This window comes from Pithys albifrons, chromosome Z (genome assembly GCF_047495875.1).
Source record: "Pithys albifrons albifrons isolate INPA30051 chromosome Z, PitAlb_v1, whole genome shotgun sequence".
Taxonomy (NCBI): Eukaryota; Metazoa; Chordata; class Aves; order Passeriformes; family Thamnophilidae; genus Pithys; species Pithys albifrons.
In genome coordinates, this window is record NC_092497.1 from 46,595,846 (window position 1) to 46,616,282 (window position 20,437).

General features: G+C 41.0%; 1 protein-coding gene across 1 annotated transcript in view; it reads right to left on the reverse strand.

Moving 5' to 3' along the window:
• Positions 1–20,437, reverse strand: part of TDRD7 (tudor domain containing 7) — a 40,813-nt gene that overhangs the window by 12,078 nt on the left and 8,298 nt on the right. The window contains exons 3-7 of the mRNA XM_071581552.1: positions 19,735–19,948; positions 16,430–16,515; positions 15,111–15,328; positions 5,371–5,945; positions 1,490–1,680 (exon numbers count right to left, since the gene is read on the reverse strand). Coding sequence (XP_071437653.1) covers positions 1,490–1,680; positions 5,371–5,945; positions 15,111–15,328; positions 16,430–16,515; positions 19,735–19,948 — 1,284 coding nt within the window. The remainder of the gene's footprint in view (positions 1–1,489; positions 1,681–5,370; positions 5,946–15,110; positions 15,329–16,429; positions 16,516–19,734; positions 19,949–20,437) is intronic.

Here is a 20,437-nt window from a genome sequence, read left to right on the forward strand (position 1 = left end):
CTAGCAGCATTCCTCAGTCTAGGAAAAATTTGTTCAGTTACAACATTCCCTGTGCAGCCACAGGCAAATATCTCATTTAGCGTATACAACACTATTAATTCCATGTTTATCTCACTGCTTGATTGTTCAGAGTTTTCAGGAAAAGCCTTCGCAAGCTCTCTGCAAAACCACCCTCTCAGTCTGTCCTAATAATCTCAACTCTTAATATGAACAGTGCTGGAAGGATTCAGCATGTTACCTCAAACCACATAAAGAAAAGTAATAAAGTGACTATTTTTATTGATAAAGTTTTGAAAGTGTTAAAAAGTCAAATACCACTTAGGTGCCATTATAAGTTTTGCTTATTGTTTTTACAGCATTAAAAGAATAATTTTGATTTATGCTTGTCTTAACTTTGATACAAATACCACAGCCAATGCAGGAAACCATTATGGAAACTACAGATTGGCAGGAAATAACTGAAGCTAAAGCAAGAGAAAGAAGGCTTTGACAGGACTTTCTACAACCCTTTCTCTAAACTCAATCAGGCAAAATGTCTGCATAGCAAATACTGAAAGTAGATCTGAATACTGTGTCAAAAGATAATCAGCAAATGCTGCAATAAAGCAATAGCCTTCTTTTGGCTGATAGTTCTAGCTAAGGACAAATGGCATCGATGTCCTTGCCACTTGTCTAAACGCAACAATCTTTCAAAACCAAGTTCTGACACTCCCTTCCAAGTCCCAGCTGAAGAGTATCATACTAACTTTCAGAAAATCCTCAATTCTAATACATGTGCTTGTTAAGCAGACCTGGATAAAAAGTCACCTAACTGGGGAAAGAATTAAAAAAACTTATAAAGGTATCACTAGTGTTTGACTAGGCAAGAAATGATTGAAAAGTTTTAAACTTCTTTTAAACTTCTAATGTAATGTTTTAGTTTCACTGCAAGTGGCAAGAAGAGTCTGCATGGCTGAGGAAAAGTTTAGCAGAGGAATTAAATAACCTCAACAGGGTTTAACTAAAATGCATACTACATATAACTCGCAGATACCCGACCTGCCTGGAAGGGGAATATATATTCCTTTCATTTATTTGCTATTTAGTGCATGTTAGAGATATTTCAGTACAAGACTTCAAACAGATCTAGCAGCAAGTGAATTCTGTCCTTCCCTTTCCCTTCCTCTGTCCCACTTCAAACAGTGTTAATGTACTGTCCCTCCAATCAGAGGTACTTTTTCAGTACTGAAGTGCCATAGAGCCCAGGCCCATATAAAACCCAAAACAAAACACCCAAACTCAAACTACTTATGGAAAAAAACCTGAAAGACCATTTAAATTTGGCAACTATATAACTTCAAAAAAGTCCTAATTTCTCATAAAACTGAAAACAGAAGCAGTTCAGGGCAAGAAAACAGAAAATGCTAGTGCATATATTTAAGAATTGACCACATATCTAAAATACAAGATTGTTTAAATTCTTTCTCCAAAGGCCAAAAGAGGTAATTGCTTGCCTTTACTCTGTTGTCTTCTAGAGAAATTACTCGAGCACGTGCCCAGGCATCTTCATCAGCATGCACTGCAACCAGTTGCCCAACACTCAGAGACTGAGCTGGTGACACTGTACTATTCTGACTATAGTATGTTTTCATTTCATGTTCCATTTGTTGCTGGGCAGAAGAATAATCTTTGCCCACATACCTACAGTATTAAAAACACCCCAAAAAACAACAACCAACACAAGAGTTAGAATGCAACTTCAGAAAAGCTGAATAAAAATGTAAGAACATTTACATGCATATATGAATATAAGTAAATTATGGATACATACATTTTCTAAGCACACTAATATCCAAATTAATTTCCCATTAACAGGGCTATAGAAAAAAAAGTTACTCTGCCAATAACAAACATCATCTTAATCTGCTTTTCATTAAGGTGGATTCAAAACAAGATATTTAAAATGTCTTTAAAAATCAGCTGTTAAACCACGTGCTGTTTACTCTCCCCCTCCAGGTCAAGCAGCATTAGGCTGCTGGTCTAATGGTCCCCACAGAAGCAGTTTGTGCCACACAGCTCTTCCTTAATAAAGTATATAAACTTTCTGAAAACTCCAAGTGGGAAGTTCTGAATGCTTCAGAAACATGTCACATTAGAGCAGACAAAAGGAAAACTTAATGACGCTACAGTTTCAGCATGTTCATAGAATGATTGATACTATACAATTCTGCCACGTAGCTTCGATCATCCCATAACTATTTAAGTTTATTCTGAAGGTCTGCTGTATGCCCAGAATTAGTGCAGATATTGTACTGACACATCCTATGGTACCTTTATTAAACTAAGATTAAGTTAAATCTGATCTCATTCCAGGGAACCCTCATTTTCCTAAAGACAGCCCTTATGCTTTTCACAATGACAGCCTTTTTGTTTCTACAAAACACTGTTCATTTACTTCAAAGTGGAGATAAAGTGGGGTGACAGTCATGTACATGCTACTTTTAAAAGTTTTTTCAACATTTGTTTCATAAGGATATCTAAAAGACAACTGGAGTAGCTCAACAGAATGCAGAAGAATCTTTCAGAAGTTCCTAACTCACTCACTGTTTTCTAGTAATCAGTGAGCATGACACTGAAGAAGTTTTTAGCTGCTCAAAGGCAACTGAAAAATTATTTTTCAGATTTTTTAGAAAAGAGTCCTGTAAAGCCACCTCAAAAGAAGTGTATTATAGACTAATCTATGTGCAGGTAGCCAGGCACTACATGTGTGCATTCAGCACCATTCTTCACCTCAACTGGAACCAATTCACATGTTGAGTAATGCCCGCTGCTTCACTGTGAAAGGAACAGAGGGGTATGCTTCCACAGTGAAACATACAATAAAATTCCATCTATTAAAAAAAATGAGAGAAGAAAGTATCTGAGCTGTAGCACAGAAACTTAAGGTAGCTGAGAATAAACTGTGATAGTCAATTATTTCTTGTGAGCATTCAAATGCAGCACCTACTGCATCATATCTGCCTTCAATCACAATGTTGTGGATGTATAGCAAATATCTAGGAGGGCTTTCATCACCGTGCTTTCATTCTGACTACATTGGGATTTTCACTGAATTGTTCCATGTCTCCAAACAGAAACAGCACCAAACCTTCCAGCTCTGCCTTCATTAGTACTGCAGTTGAAAGGTTTGAGCCAAATAGCATTTAAGACACGTGCTAAGAAAGTAAAGAAATACTGCTCTGTACCCAAGACTGAAAGAGAAATCCTGGTTTTACTCGTCCCACAAAACCCAACATCAACCAACAGCCATTACACAGTTCCTGCACAGATGAGCAGAAAGGGACTGGTAGGACATGTAAGGATAGATGAGCCCACACACTGTTTCGTTCCTATATGTCTGCATGAACATTTTGTTGTCATGGCAGAACAACTATTCCCTTCAGGGACAGTTTCACCATATCACAATAAATGGCCTTGCCCATAACCCTAAGTAGTAATTTCTGTATCTAAGGCCAAGAGTCCATTAATTTTCATCATATACCTACACAGAGCTGACAAATTCAGAAACTTTAATATCGTCCAAGCAGCATGGACCACAATTTGGGAAGTGCCATTTTGTAGAGAAATTTTAATATAATCACCCTCAGCTCATCAGTGTCATATATCGTATTTTATCCACAGACTCAAAGCATTCGTCCTAAATAATTAGTCAAAACATCCTTAAAATAACAGATTAGAAAATCAAGAGTCGTTACTCTCCTGTGCAGCAAGTTATCAATTCTTCCAGAATTAAAAGGTGTACAGGGAGAAGAAAAACATTCTGCAGTTAAGTTCCACTGGATAGCAAACTGGAAGTAAGAGATATAATTTTTTCCTGCTCTTTCCAAAACATATGCATTGTGTTTGTTTCTGTATCTCTATGTGTAGAATACTGCATGTCTTAAATAGGCTGTCTTTCCTGCCCCTATTCATCATATTTCGTGTTTTAGACTAAATGCAAACAGAGCTCTCCCAGGAACAACCTAAAATATAAAGCCTTTCTCTCTTCCTTCTGTGGTTTCTTTTTTTTTGCTAATGCTCCCTCACAAAATTCAACTGTGTCTTCTTTGCTAAAATGGTTGACTTGTTCAGCTGGAGATAGCAAAATGTTAATGACAGAGGAATAAACTTAAATTATGCTTTGTCGTAAGACTGGTACACAAAATAAATGTGTAAGTAATGTACACAGCACCTTATCTCAGAATAAGCAAAATATAGGAATGGTGACAGCTGCTAAAACAAAAATGGCCACGACCTCAAATGAGAATTCCTCTTGTAATCTTCAAGTAAAGGGATCTTTGCTAGAGGTTACCAGCCATTAATATTCCATGACCTCAAGGAACTAAAACAGTGGAGTGACACATGGAGTTCAAGACTGAGTAGTCTAATACATTACTGACAGCTAAAGAGAAAAAGGATATGCAAATTTCAGCTTTAAGGCCAATGTGTTGAATACTGCCAAACAGTATTCAACAAACAGTGAGGAATGGGGTAACAGGATCTTTAAGAAAACTGCACACATACTTAATTTGATGCTAATCTGAGAATCACTGAAACTATCACAAAAACTGGAACTGCAGAAATTAGTGGAGAAAAAATAGAGACTTGTCAATACAGTATATTACCACATGGTTGCTCAACTCATCCTCTGAAGGGACCTTTAAACTTTTTAAGATTAGGGTTAATTTCAACAATTAAAAAAGTGACATATCCTTTATAAAAATGTTTAGGGTTTGATTTTTTTTTAAGTTTTAAAGAACTGCTAGGATTTGAGTATTTTATCCCGACAATGAAATATACAAACCTTATTATAGTGTTTCCTATAACAATACAGTAGCACATACCTAAGATAGGAATTACAATCCACCTCTTACACTGTCCTCTAAGGCTGGGCTGATTAGCAACCAAATCAGGAAGAACTAGTAGTTTACTGTTGGATGAAAGCTCATTTGCTTCCAAAAGTGAAAATGAAAGTGGAATCAGAGCACCCTCAAGTCACATATAATTAGTAGTAAGTCAGTTATACAAGTTTTAATAAGCACAACAGTAATATCTGAATACTATTATGTGTTGTAGTAGGGTTATTTTAAAAATTCTTCCAATGGCAAGTCAAATCTGCTTGAATTCACAGATAAGCTAGTGATAGAAGTGATCAGTTCAGGATGGGAAAATTTTCAGAAATTTCCATTTAAACACACAAACAAAAGGATTCTTAAGATTATTTGGCAAATTAAGTAAATAATAAAGTCCTGAAACCTTCTCTTCATCATTTTTTTCTGGCCCACCCACACAATATGACTATGTGGATTTATAAATAAAGCAAAAAAGATATATTCTGAAATATAAACTTGCCTAATTAGGACCTCGTTAGTGTTTTTCAGTTTTAACACCATGATGGACACAGATCCCTCTGAAGGAATGACTAGAGAAGGAACAGTTACGTTCTCTGGGTACTGGTCCTTGGATTCTTCATACTGCTGTTCAGCCGTGGCCTTCACACCATCGTGGCCCTTCTCAGTCACCTTCAGACTTCCAGGAATGCCTCTTTGGGGTTTAGCATAAAGGATTGCCCTTCTGGGGACTTCAGATACATAATCCACTACACACACATCTGAGAGCAACTCTAGATTATTGAGAATGTCTTCTGGAAATTTTTCTTGGTAAGTGTCTTGGTACACTTTGGGAAGTGCATGAGCCCAAAGACCATTGGAATACTTCAGCAAGATGCTCACAACTTTCTGCTTCAAGTCGCTACTCTGTGATGCAGATGTGGCCTCTGTATTTGGTTTTAACAAAAGGTCTGCTTTTGAAGAAGTAACATTCTGTGATGCTTTCTCTTGCTCGGTATCACTTTTTGCTGTTGGTGGTATTTTCTTAGCAGGATAAACAAGTACATCCACTTGATCACCCCTGTGTATCTTCTCCACCTTGGAAAACAAAAAACAGAGTCAATAATCAGCTGTCTCTCTAAGTCTAAATAATTTTGCCAATTACACTTTTATAACATTTTATACAAACTTTGAAGTGGACATGCCCAGGGAACTAAGCTTGACGCAGTCACTACAGGGTACTATTTCTTGCAATGCTTCCTCCTCTGTTTTGAAGGATACCAAACACATATGACTACATCAGTACAGGGCAAATATCAATAAAATACAACTGTTACTTGCTTCCCAAGAAGTACAGTCTCTCTTTTCTCCTGCAAGGACCAAAAGATGATGACACACTCCACAAACTTAAGCCTTTTGCACATTAACCTTCCTCAGTCTTTCACACAGCTAAGTGTATCATAAACAAAAGTTTCTGCCTCAGTTTGCTGAGGAAAATGGGATTTGATTCTGTACTTCAGAAACAAGACAACACTTGTCAGGCAGTGCTGTCAGGCAGACTACCTGCTGTCATGCTCAGGCAATTATTTTTCAGCACAAAAGTTCAGTAATTAAGGAAGAAATTACTGGATCATAATACATTTCAGAATAAAATTGATTAGGCCTTTTCAAGTCATGCTCATAGCCTCCTCCAGAACAAAACAGATGTTTTGCCAGTCCTTGTGTCTCTACCCTTTCCTAAGTTCAAGAATATGCATCTCACACAGTCTGAAGTCACAACTTTGAAAGTATTGTTTGAGAACTGTAGCAACAAACTCACAAATTCTGTTTGCTAAAGCTATGCAGTTTCAACCTAGATGGATCTAACCATAGCTTAACGGGAATTCATGTAAAATTGAAATAATAAAAGGTCTCAGTGTTTCCATATTGGTCCCAAAGCAAGAACAACACCTGCAACAAAGAAAGTTATGAAGGTTTATCTAGCTCTACTTTGATATTCCTTCCTCAGAGGAAACAACTCTCAACAAAGAAATTTTCTGAAGCAGACCAAGGAAAAAATATGGAGTATCTGAATTACTTGCTACTGAATTACTTACTATTACCTTCACATTATTGATGTCCATACCCATCAGGACTTTGTTCACCTTGTCCAAGTAAATATTTGCAGTTCTCCTCTACCAACATACAATGGAAGCATAGTATTATCTTACTTATGAAGAATAATACATATTGCTCATTAGCAAGATAACATTAACAAGACACAAACACTGACTTACAATACATGGAAAAAAAAATTAAAATGGCCTTTTCTGTGTCTCCAACCATGTATTTTGTCCTGTGTACACCTCATCACACCCAGCTGAAATTGTCACATGTTCTGTGTTGAGAGAGTCAGCAAATGCACTGCATAAGTGCATTCCATACACTTGCTCTGCATTACATTGTCCAGGCTGGTGCCAAAGCAAAGTATGAAATGATTCTTGGGAATAGGTCTCAGTCAACTTCCACGAACACTAGCATATGTGTGATACCTAAAATTGTCACAAAGAAAATAGTTTTCATAGATATAAAACAATATGAACCATCTTAGAGAACTCTCACACATCTGTGGCATTTCTGAATCATTCTTCATCAGTGAAAACCAAAATAGTATTTTCTGCAAGAATACGACATAAGAAGGCAAGCAAACCTACCTAACTATTCTCAGCTCCCCAAATTCATGTGAACAAGCCCAACAAGCTGTAAGACTCCAGTCTTTCCAAGTAAGCTCACTAAATCTTGGTGATATTCCCTCTCAGTATCTCTGTGGGAAGGAGGGGAAAGGCAGCATTTTATGGACATCTACTTACCAAACGACAGGTTTCTATTACAGGAAAAAGTGTGGCTCGGCTTCGCGAACGAAGATTTGGGAAGGGCTCTCCCCACGTGGGTGTGCCCTTCCAGCCTGCACAATGCATTTTAGGTGAGGCACAGCGTGCGCAGAACTGGCCCCACCGTTTAAGTCCTGAGGTTCATCTGCCACGGCCGAGTGAGCTTGGACAGTGCCAGTGAAGTCCTCAGGACTAGAACCTACAGCACCCGGCACTTCCCAGGAGGTCTCCCATCCAAGTACTAATCTGGGGCTGACCCTGCTGAGCTTCCGAGATCTGACAGGAAAAAGTATAAATAAATCATATAAACCATGGTACTTTCACTAAGTTCTCAGGCATCTCTGCTAGTCAGGCTGATATAAGAGAGGACAAAACATGTCTGGCCATGTAATCTAGAAGGACCAAAGAAGCCTCCAATGACTCATGACAGGGAGAACCTACATCTGTAGGTCCACTGATATGAGGAATCTTATTGTGCTCCTTGTACCACAGCAGCTTGGTTAAAAATACAGCCAAAGAGACACTTATCAAAGCCTTGCAAAGGCCTTGATACACAGTCAAGAGAATAAAGTCTAACAAGTGACCCAGAAAGAAAAATCAGGGTACACCACCTTGGCATCCTAGATACACAGGAATGAATAAAGGATGCCCTACGTGTCCATACACAAGGTTGAGGAATTTGTTTACATGAGCAGCCAAGGAAACCTTTAGCTTCTGAAAATACTTGTCATTATCAGGACAACAATTTGATTGAGAAGGCTGTGTTGGAATGTATCCTGAAAGAAGCTGTATGCAGAGAGTCTACTTTCTCTTGGCTAGCACTCTTTATACAGAGCTGCAAGAGAGCTGAAAAAATTTTTGCTGACAGGACTATAAACCCATACACAGTAAAGATTGGTGGCAGACTAAGGAGAGAAGATCCTCAGAGATCTTTAAGCCTCTTAACTCCAATAATAGCTCTGAGGTTTTCTAGGCATTGAAATTCAGTTTTGAAGAGGCTGTAGATACTGACTGAGAAAATCACTTAGAGGCAGGAAAAGCACTATTAATGAGCTCAGGTTCACATAATTTAGAAACACAGATTCATAGACTCACAGAATGTCCTGAGTTTGAAGGGACCCACAAGGATCATCAAAGTCCAACTCCTAGCCCTGCACAGGACCATCCCCAAGAGTCACACCATGTGCCTGAGAGTATCATCCCAACAGTTCTAGAACTCTGGCAGGCTTGGTGTTGTGACCACATCCCTGTGCCCAACCACTCCCTGGTGAAGAACCTTTTCCTGATATCTAACCTACACTTCCCCTGACACAGCTTCGTGCCATTTCCACGGGTTCTATCGCGGGTCATCACAGAGAAGGGATCAGTGTCTGTTCCAACCTTAGTGACTCCATGACTCTGTTTCTGTAATTTCTTCTGTACTTAACTGAAATACTAAAATACAAATTATACAGGGTTTATTTTTGTATTTTCTTTTGTTGTTAGACTAAAGAAACCCTGTTGTCATGATATGTCCTGCTCAGGCTCAGCTAGTGCTCAGGGCTGGAGTGGTAAGCTCTACAAAGTTCAGAAGTGTCTTTAGGTTGTTTCCTTCTGCCCCATCCTCTTTGCCCTCTCACTTCACTACCCTGCGCATCACAGTGAAGACAGTTGTTCTCCACAGTTTCTTGTGTTTTGGAGACTCTGACTTCTGAAAATGCACAATTACAAATGGAAATCTGATGCAATAAGACAGTGGAGTTAATCTAACAACAGTTGAGGGCTGCCGTTATTCCTCACATCCTTGAGACAGCACTGAGGATCAGCACATACCTTTGTAAGCAGTTCTTTTTGGCTGTACTAACCTTTACCCCATAATGTAGTCCTCCTACAAGGTCAGAAAATTGCAAGATTTTACACATAATTTGTTGCAAGGCTTGCAGGAGCAAGGAAAGATGCTGTCAAATAAAGTTTGACTTCACTTGATGGCTCATCATGTTGTCTAACCACTCACCAGTAGGCACATCAAGTTACAGTCTGTTCTAGCACTGTGCTTGGACAGCAAAGTTTTTCTGGATCACTCACAACTTTTATAAATGTAAAATATGAAGAATATTCTTAGAACTAGACACAGATAAAAAAAATAAACAAAATATCCTACTAGTCAAGTAGGCAACATATGCAAGTCCCATTCTTGACTAAAAAATCTCCTACCTTTCTGTAGTGACAATCTTCACCTTGTAATGACTATTTAAAAACAAACAAAAAAGCAATCACAAACACCCCAAGCCCACTGAAAAAAGCATGTCAACTTTTCCCTTAGTTTCTCTGATTTTTTTCTAATTATGTAACTTCAAGAAGACTGACAGATCATAGTACCTGTCCAGCACCATTCCAGACATCAAAGAGATGAAGTGAAGAACATTAGGCTTTCCTTTACCATGTAAAGCCTCCTCCTCAGAATAAATAGCCAGGCAAGTGTTCTCTAGGCTGAGGAGGCATTTCACACAGTAGCAGCCAATACAGTGCTTAAGCATACTAATGAATATGCTCAGGTATTACATATTCTTTAGCCATGTCCTTATTTAAAAGCAGTAAGACAACTAACTGAGAAATGGTAGATTACTGGAGACAAAACTGTCCCCTGATGACAACAGACTAAGGGTTAACTTACTATGTAGTCAAGGCCAGTAGGATATTTTATGAAAAAGAATATCTTTGTTCTAGAACTGCTGAAAAGCTGATATATCTCTTGCACCACAAGTGGAACTTCCAAGTTCAGAATGGCAGTGTTGTTTTTCTACTGGCTCCTTCAAAAAACAGACAGAAAGAATAAGGCAGCCATGATTAAAAGAAACCTCTAGAAGCAAGTCTAGAGGCATACATGCTTTCCTTTTGTCAGCTAAAAGGTGGCTGATTAATATTTATTCTATTTTCTCTTCTAACTGCAAGAATGGATTTGGGAAGGCAAGTGGAGAAAAAGATGGTAGAAGACAGCTTCCCCTGGCAAGCAACACAGGGGACTGACATATTTTGTCACCATCTCAGATTGATACAAAAACATGAAAAAAGGCCACTACTGCAAAGAATCCAGCACCAAGACTAGGTGAAAATTAAAAGCTGAGAGAGTTAGCATAGTTCAGCCTGGAAAAGAGAAGACCTATAGCAGACTTCTAGTACCTAAAGGGGGCTTATAAGAAAGATGTGGAGAAACATTTTATCAGGGCCTGTTGTCATAGGACACGGCATAATGGCTTTAAACTAAAGCAGGATAGATTTAGACTGCATATAAGGTGGTGAAAGAGTGGCACAGGTTTCCCAGAGAGGTGGTTGATGCCTGGATGTCTTCAAGGCCAGGTTGGATGGGGCTCTGAGCAACCTGATCTAGTGGACGATGTTCCTGCTCACTGCAGGGAGGTTGGAACTACATGGCCTTTAAAGGTTTATTCCAATCCAAACAACTATAAACTCTATGATAATTACATACAGATAGATTGACTTAGTGCACTGGAGCTGTACTGAGTCAGCACAAAGATATTCCTAGCCTGATATCCTATTTGACAACAGCAGGTGTCCAGGAAAAAGAGTAAGGGACAGGACGGTCATAGCAATATCACCTCCTTACATTCTGGATACTCCATAGTTCAGGCACTACCAGTGACAGTTTCTTTGGAATGAAGTAATTCATCACAACTAAGGCCAGAGATCATCAACGCACATATTCAGATGCTTTTGAATTCAAGATGATTAACATTTTCCATTTACCTTCTTCAAGTTTCTTATTATAGCCCAGATCTCCACCTTTCCCATTAAATTTAATTTTTGCTCATATAGAACTCAATACTTACATTTCACCCCTCACCCTTTTGAATTATCCTTTCACTCTGTTTGATTTCTCAATTTTAGTGTGTATTTTCTAGGTGGAGATACTTGATTTGATATTTGATTTCTGGGAGGAGCATATTTGATTTTGACATTCCCCACTGCTACCATGTGTGCTCTTTTGGTCTCTGTTCATCAGAACAGGGAAGTCTTTACAAGGAAGTTTGCTGCATACCTGGAGCCCAAATCTAGATGAGATGTCACTGGACAACTGCATAGCTTAGTACAGCTTTTGGACTCTTATTCTGCACTTTCATGAAGGTACTAAATAAGTAGCAACAAAAAGCTCAAGGTCAATCAAAAGAGATTTTGGAGCCCTGGGAAGAATGCTAAAAAATACAGAAGCACAGGCAGCATTTTTCTCAATCCTCCCAAAAATTAAGAGAGGCTCTGGAAGGAATAGATGAGCTTGATATATAAATACCTGCCTCTAGGACTGGTATTTCCACCAAAATTTTGTTTTATAAACATGGAAGACCCTCTGAGGCACAAGGTATGATGGGGCCTGACAGGATCCATCTGTCCTGATGGGTGAAATGCATTTTGGGTTGTTAAGTGACCCTTTTTGGTCATCAGTGACCTGCTGTGCCACTCACTCTCAGAAATCTACAGGACTGGATGGGATTCATCTAAGGGTACTGAGGGAGCTGGTGGAATGATGAGCCAGCAGTGAGCCCAGGTGGCCAAGAAGGCCAGTGGCATCCTGGCTTGAATCAGCATAGTGTGGCCAGCAGGACCAGGGAAATGATTGTTCTCCTGTACACAGCACTGGTGAGACAGCAACTCAAGTTCTGTGTCTAGTTTTGGGCCCCTCAGTTCAGGAAGGACATTGAGGTGTTGAAGCATGTCCAGAGAAGGGCAATGATGCTGAGTTCAAACACAGCAAAGCTGTGTAATTCTGACCCAGAATTCTTAGAAAACTGCTGAGTTATGAGAAAGACTTGTGAAAAAGTATGTGGAAAGATAAGAAATGAGACAAGGTAGAATGCCTAAATTAGGTATCACTAGCTACTCAAAGATGCATGACAAAGTAATTTATCAGACAGGAAGGTATAACATTCTGATAGAAAAAGACCAAAGTGAGAGGGCCATTTCCAGTCCTCCCTGTTTTCAAAGCACTATTCTTGCTGGAGGCAAAAGCAAACAATTCAGCAACACCACAAATCTGACTGACATAGCTGTTGAAGCAAATTCTTCTCCTAACTGAGGCCTCCCTAGACAGCAAAGACTTTTAGGTTATTGTATAAGGGTGGTGTGCATATATATTGCTCATGAAGGCTTGGCTATAATCTGTGAGTGCTTGCCACTACTTAATCACCGTCCATTTGAATTTAGCTGTGCAAAATATGTTGCTGCAAGTTAGATGCTCAAGCAAGCTAACCTAAAGAAGGCAGTTAATCAATAGGCAGTTAATCAATAGTTTGTAGTGTGTTCTCTTGTCTGAAAGGAGAGGGCTGGAAACAAGATCATCGACCTGCAACTTTAGTGCGATCTATATATAGTGACTTCTGGAAATTTCAACTCAGTAGATATGAAAAACATCCATTACTGGTTGTTGTAACCTAAAATAGGCATGACCATTTCCCAGAAAAAGTTCCTTCCTTTCAAACAGAAGTTTATGGATGCAAGTTATTCGGAAGTGACACTGTCCAAAGCACAGTCCTCAAATTAGAAACTTGGAGAGGTTGAAAATGTATTACAAGGTGTATTGCTTGCTGGTTTGTAACTATGTTATTAATGATCCTCATGAGTCGAAGAAGAGCATGTGCTGTCTCTTTAAGAAAATACTGACAGAAACTCCAGGCATTTTTTTTGCTGTTCTGAGCCTGGCAAACACTCCCAGTGTAACCAACCAACAATGCAGAAATAATTCAGAAATTAGTCACGGAAGCATCTTTACAGATACTGGGGACAGTACCGTCTGTTCTCTGGCATTTCAAAGGTTCTACAGACCTGTACATCTGCAGACAGCATGTTTGAACTAGGAATAAACATTGATTACATTTAGGAGATGTACAGTAACTCTCACATGAGAAGTCTCAGTTCAAATTCCTCCATGTCTAAGCCATGACTGTGATTTCTTAAGTCAGTAAACTGAGACAGGCTTTACAGGCTCATCAATAGTTCTCTACAGTAAGACCGACTGTGCCAAGGTAACTTGATAGTTCTGAATGCTGTTGGACTGTGCCATCGTACAATGTTTCCACAGATTTAATGACTGCGTATTTATGCAAAAATTACTTTATTTGGTTGCTAGAAAGAAGCGATAGACCCAACAGATAACAAGGAAATGGATAACACAGAGTGAAGATCCTGGATGGACAGGATTGACTGAAACATTAGCTACAAAAAAGACTGTCATCTGCCACATGAATGCAGTAACTCAAGACCAAACTGCTCCATGGATTACACGGGAATCAACCATCAAAACAAATTGCTGGCGACTGCCTAAGTTACTCGTGTTTGTAACAAAGTGTCACAAACACATTTTCCATATCTGTGAGAATACCATACATGCATGGAAATGGTGTTATTCCTGAAGAGCAATTATTTAATCTGAGTTAAACCTTTCTCGGTTTTTTGCATTTAAAGTTATTATATAAGAAAATACCTAGCAGAACATACAGTCACTTCAAGTAGACAAATATTACTTCAATACTCTTGTGATGCCAGTTTGATAGATACTGAAAAAGTTGAAAGTGTTCATTCATATGACTGACATGTTAAAGTAAAGCTAAACAAAACTGTGATGCAAAGCTGCAGACACCATAAAAGCAGGAGAGACAGAAGTACAAGCAGTTGAAGTCCCTCAACACAGTAGTGACAGCAACTCATGTGGAGACCTGTAACTGATGTTCTTAATATGAAGGACAAAGACACCCTTGGTGATCAAGAGGTAACAGACATCAGGAGCACAGCATGAAGGGGCTGAGCCATAATCTCTACCCTCAACATTATCACACTTTGATTTCATCTATTATTGTATCCTAAGTCTACTTATACAGCAAAATTCCGTAACCTTGGCTTAGGATGTGAGAAAGACCTGTGGAAAAGTCTATAGAAAAATAAAGGTAGATCTCACACTGTTCACACAGGACTGCTGGTAGCTTTCAGGTTTAAGAGGAGATAAACCTACGAAAAAGGACAAGTATAGAAAGCAACAGGAGGAAAAAACCAAAAACCAAACCAAAACCAAAAAACCCCCACGGCATAGACAGCACGTGTCCTTAGCTGTTTGGATAGTCAATACCGGAGTCAGTTAAAGGTGGCAACTAAGCAACCACAGGTACTTGCTCCAGGACACTACAGAGGGAAACGTTCCTTCTCCAAGACAACACTAGTCCACTCAACAGTGATCTTCTGGGTTTCAAAGGCATTGTTACAATTTAGGGAGTGTTCTTCTTTTTATTTTTGTCACAGGTACAGATCATGAAAGGAAATGCAGGCATATATAAAATAACATTTGGCAAATGAACACTCAGAAATCTGTAGGGTATTGACATCTTCCATAAAAATGACACTTAATACTCACTGTGCACACATGAGGCCAGTTCTCAAGCTGATGGAGCACTTCTGTGCTAAGGTCCTCCCAGTACATCTCTTGATAGACCTGTGGCATCTTTGACATCCTGACACCACTGCTGTACTTGCTCAGAAGCTGCTTAATGCGACTTTGAAGGTCATTGACACCAGCAGCAGAAGAGCCAGGGGCAACAGTATGTGTCTCTGCAGTGGATGTATTCAAGTTATCTGTTAAAAAAAAAACAACAAACAGCCTTAACAAGGAGGAGAAAGACGGATGATTATTTACTTAAAAATTAAACATGCAAGCTGCCAGCTGGTTCAGTCACTTGCTACTGGATAAAGCTATGGAAACTTCAGACATTTAGTAACTGACTTGAAGCTCAATTTTTATTCACTGTAGTCATTTTCACAAGATGTTGCTAAATTTTATCTGAAGGGATTCTGGAGGAGGATACAGAACTCGCAGCCCCACAGCAGCTGAGACGCTGCACTAAGGCAATATCCCAAGGGGGGCATGACATAATGTCTTTACAAACACCAACACAACAAAGATACAGCAAAACAACTAAGAATGTTCTTCTATATTCAGGCAGATGTACAAATCAGACCAGTGATTTGCCCTTCATTCCAAGATACGTCGAGAGGAAAAGTCTCTAGCAAGCATGCAGCCTTTTCTGTGCTAATGCATCCAAGGAAGCCCTCCAATGGAACAGGAAAAGAGAAAACTGTCCTCATGCTCTGAACAGTTTCATACAATATATATAGGAGTAAGACAGTCATTATTCCAGGGGAGGTTCACATCACAAGCTTGCCTGCTCCCTTATCTCTAGTCCTCTCTTCCTTTTGGAGGAGTTTGTTTGCTACCAGTCCTGAAGCTTCACAAATGAGCCTCATAAGTCTCAAAAAAACCAACCTTTGCTTGGCAAGCCCATGAACTGCATTGCTGGGAGCCAGGCAGGCAGAGGGTATTTCTGGACAGAAACATTAGTACACTGCTTACACCTGAAAGCCAGAATTTCACTCCTATACCAGATTCTTAACCTGGCAGTGAAGTTAAGCTCACTCCTCTAGTTTCCAAGCTACTAACAACAGCTTTGTGATTGGCTTTGGCACCTACTACCCAGTATTTTTCCTAGAAGACAGGCAGACAAGCAAACACACACATTTCTTCAGCACAATGAAATGAGAATGAGAAAGTTCACTCACAGAACTTGGTTTCTCATTCAAACTTATCTTCATTCAAAGCAAGTACTAAGATGGGTTTTTCTTAAGATGACAGCCATTTTGATACAAGCAGTCAACAAAAATTTTCTTAAAAGGGCATACCATTTGATTCTGTGGAAGAGCTTCTGGACAGGTGAACTTGCAATTCCTTCTGAAATCGTGATGGGACAGTCAGTCTCTTCTCAGACCTAAAATTGCAAAGAAAATTGCTCCAAATCATCTTTCTGTCTCTAAATAGCATTCCATTTGCTTATAAGAACTATAGATAAAACAAAATGTATTCCACACACTTCTAGCATGCTTCCTGCACCAAGATCTGCATTCACAATGTCCTCACTTAGAGGGCAACCTGATCAGCACTAACAGGACAAATCAACAGGTGGTTTCTAGTTTTTTTCATATTTTTCTCATTATTGTGAGAAACAAAACACACAGTAAAGAGATATTAGCAAAAGGAAAGCATTTAGACCTAATAACAGTTGACAATCTTACACTTGATACATTCAGTCTCACTATTTGGTTATTTATCTGTATGGTATCTCAGTCTTGCTTTTCAACATGATTCTGTTAATCTGCTTGGTAACCAAGTGTTTTCCTGAGAGTATCTGGCTTCAGAAGTCTCACAGGTACTCAAGGGCTTTTCGTGGATGCTGTTGCTCCCTTGTTTAACAGACTCCTCTCTGATGATGTCTCTCACCAAAAGCACACAAATGTCATGCTTGTAGGCTTTCTTCTGAGGTCCCTCAGAGAGCAGCAGCTTTTACCAGGAGTAGACAACAAAATGAGCTCCTGACTCTAAAGAGGTCACATCTGTGTGTAGCTCATTAAGACTTGGAAACAATCAGATGTGGAATAATTATATACATTGCAAGTACAAGTGAGGGGGGGTTCCAAGACTGGGACCAAGCATCTCCCAAAGTCAAATACCCAAGGAAGAACCGCAGTGGAGCAGTCAGAGCGTCAACAAAACAGCTTTCCACCAAAGCACGGCAGGTTGCTGTGAACCAGGCATCTCCAGACCAGAGCAGACCCTGCACATGCACTGGGGCAGGCCTCGCAGATGATCTCTGCCCAGGTGCCAGTAAGCACACTGGCATTGTTGTCCCAAAACTCAGGAGTTTTGGGACAACAATGGAGCAGAACAAAAACTTCACCAGCCACAGAAACAAGAGCCTCATCTGGACTCTCAGAAGGCAGGAGAGCGGTTCAAGTATGATGCTGAGGCTAGTAGCAATGGAAAGTCAAGACCAAGGAGCTCTATGTACCACCACACTGACTTTTGACCAGAGCAGATCCACAAATCAGAAAGAGGCCTCTCACATTCACGTATCTTCTAAGCAACATCTTAAAAAATTTAACATGAATGTGTCTCCCTCACTTTATTGCTGTCCTCATGAGATTAAACCACAGTTCCTCCATCAACTACGTGGTGTCACTTGTACCAAAAATACTCTTCTGAGTCATGTCCTGCAGCATTAGCAGTGAGGAGGGACACTGCCCAGCACAGCAATTTGCAACACAGGAGTCATACCCAGCAATGCTAGAGAGTAGCAGATCAACTCCAACCACGTTTGTGAAACTCAGAAAGCAAAAAAACAAAGCCACCTACACAAAATCAAAACACACATTCACACCTTGCAGTTGTTGGATATCTGAAAAGAGTCTTCCAGCACTCCATCTGCATCTCAGGAAAACTCTCTCCTTTCTGGGCACAGTTCAGATGCCCACACAGCAGCAGTCTCTTCTTAGAAGGTGTGTTGTGACTGGCCATGCAGGCCCTACAAGAAATCCAAGATCCCACTTCTCTATACATGCATTTACCAGTTTGGACAATTCCAAGTTGGACAGATGTCCAAGCTAAAAAAGTCCTCTTAATGGAAGCAGATTCAATAGAGACTACTGCCATTGCTAGTCAGAAAGCAAAATAATCCCATAAACTAGCTACATGCAGTTAATGAAAACTGTCCTGCTACTCCTGCCTCCCAAGAGGAATCCATAGCTATATTTTAGCCCTCAGTACTACACACCACTGGTATCACCTTAAGTCACAGATCAGGTCACATGAATGACATGAGTGCAGGGTAGGCCAGCAGGAACTGCAGCAAGGTTTCAGTGAGGAAGAGGGCAGATGCTTCCCCCTCAAGCCATGCCATCTGGAACAGCTTGGAAAGGAACCTGTCCCTGGACAATGTTGTCTCAGCAGCAAGACCCGGCAGTGGCCAGCAGCGAATGGTTCCTTCAAATACTGTAAAATTATCTCCTGGCCTTCCAGTACTCAAGTTGGAGAGACCTATAAATGCTGTTTTCACTCTGCCTGTCTGAGACAAAGGAGTTCTGCCCTTTAAGGAAGTGCCACTTAAAAAACTGCAATTCATGTGCACACACAGAAGAGTGAAGGCCTGTGCACACTGCTCCCATATTTCTGTGTCACAGCAGGATGACTTGGCCCTCCTGTTCTCTGCACAATCGGTCTGACACACATGGGAATCATGCAGGTGACTGGGACAGGACACGGATGCTTTCTGTGGGTATTCCAGAAAGAGCAGGCACCATGGCAGGATTAAGCTGTCGCCCTGCTCTGTGCCACTTCACAACTATGCCACCATGGAAACTGCACAGCACTGCCATTTCCAATCAATGCAAGCCTGCCTTCTAACCCAGCCCAGTGACCTGCAGAGGATTACCACCACAATCGCAGCTCCAGTGGACTTAGTGCTGCCACAATGAGGGAACAGCAAACACCTTCTTGCCACCATCAGCTGATGGCCCAGAGCAACTGAAAACAACATAGAAAGAGAAATGATGGGGCAGCAGCTAGCTAAGCCACCTGGATTACAGAGGCTCAGATGGGGCTGAAAACCAGCATGTACTGCCAACCCAGCAAAACCACAGCTCCAGCACTCATCTCACTTTGCCCAAACACGATCCGGCGGCTCCCAGCTCCGAGCATGCTGAGAAGGGCTGCAAACACTGATGCTGCAACGCAGAACTCGGGCAAGAGGGAAACAGCAGCCACTTGCAGACAACCATCACCCTGCTCATGCACCATCACTCGTCCCCCGCACACAAACCCGCTCCCCCTCCCTTCTGTCACATCGGCCACAACAGCTCCCTCCCAGGCCTGGGAAACTGTGATGGCCCCACATCCCCTTGCTGTGCCACCTCTGCCCACATTTCTCCCCAGAAGAATGGCAACAGGCCAAGAGAACTGCATTAGCTACGGCAGCAGCCAAAAAAGGCAAAGGGTCATCCATCTCTTTCCTGGGATACTGAACCACATTCAAACTTCATCTCCAAGCATGGGAGCCTGGATTCCCACTGGAGCCCAAAATGCACTACTGCCATGCTGGCATCCAAGGGTCCACCCCACTTCATTTCCCCTCACTCACTCACACACACACACTGACCTGTTGACCACAGTGACATGCCTCTGCATGGGCATTTCTTTCGGTGGTCCACTCCCAGCTGCTGAAGGCAAGGCAGAATGGGCACTCTCCACAGCAGGTTTCACAGCTCCACACACCCCTTCTCTCCCTCGGGGCAGGCGACACACAGGCCTCTTGCTGCCTTCTTCTGGCACACTCAAGGACCGCGGCTGGCGCAAAGTTCCTTTGGGCTTTCCTAAAGAGGTTGCAGATGGAGCCATGAGCCACACTCTCCTCCACCAAAACAGGCTATTTCCACCTCCCCATGCACCTCCTGCACTGCCATCCACAGCAGAGTTTCTTCTTCTCTAGTCTGGCCTGTGGGCACACAAACTCCCACTGTAAAGCGCATGTGACCAAGGACCACCCGCAGGAAAACGCACCACACAGGCTTTAAGCACACACCGGGATAAGCAAGATCTTGGTCACTTTGCTCTTTAGGTGCTGGTTGTGCCTCATCAATTCTGGAGGCTTCACACACTGCTGAGTGGCATTGCTGTGCAACACAGTCAACCAATGTGCCTTTAGAATCACCATCCTTGAACTGGGGCATAAAGCACCAGCTCAGCTTCCCAACCTGCACGGCTGCAGCAGAGTAAGAAGCAGCAAACCCTTCAGCATCAACACCAGCTGGGGACTAGAAAGATCTACTGTTGCTCCAAGCTGTAACTTACAAGCAGGTGGT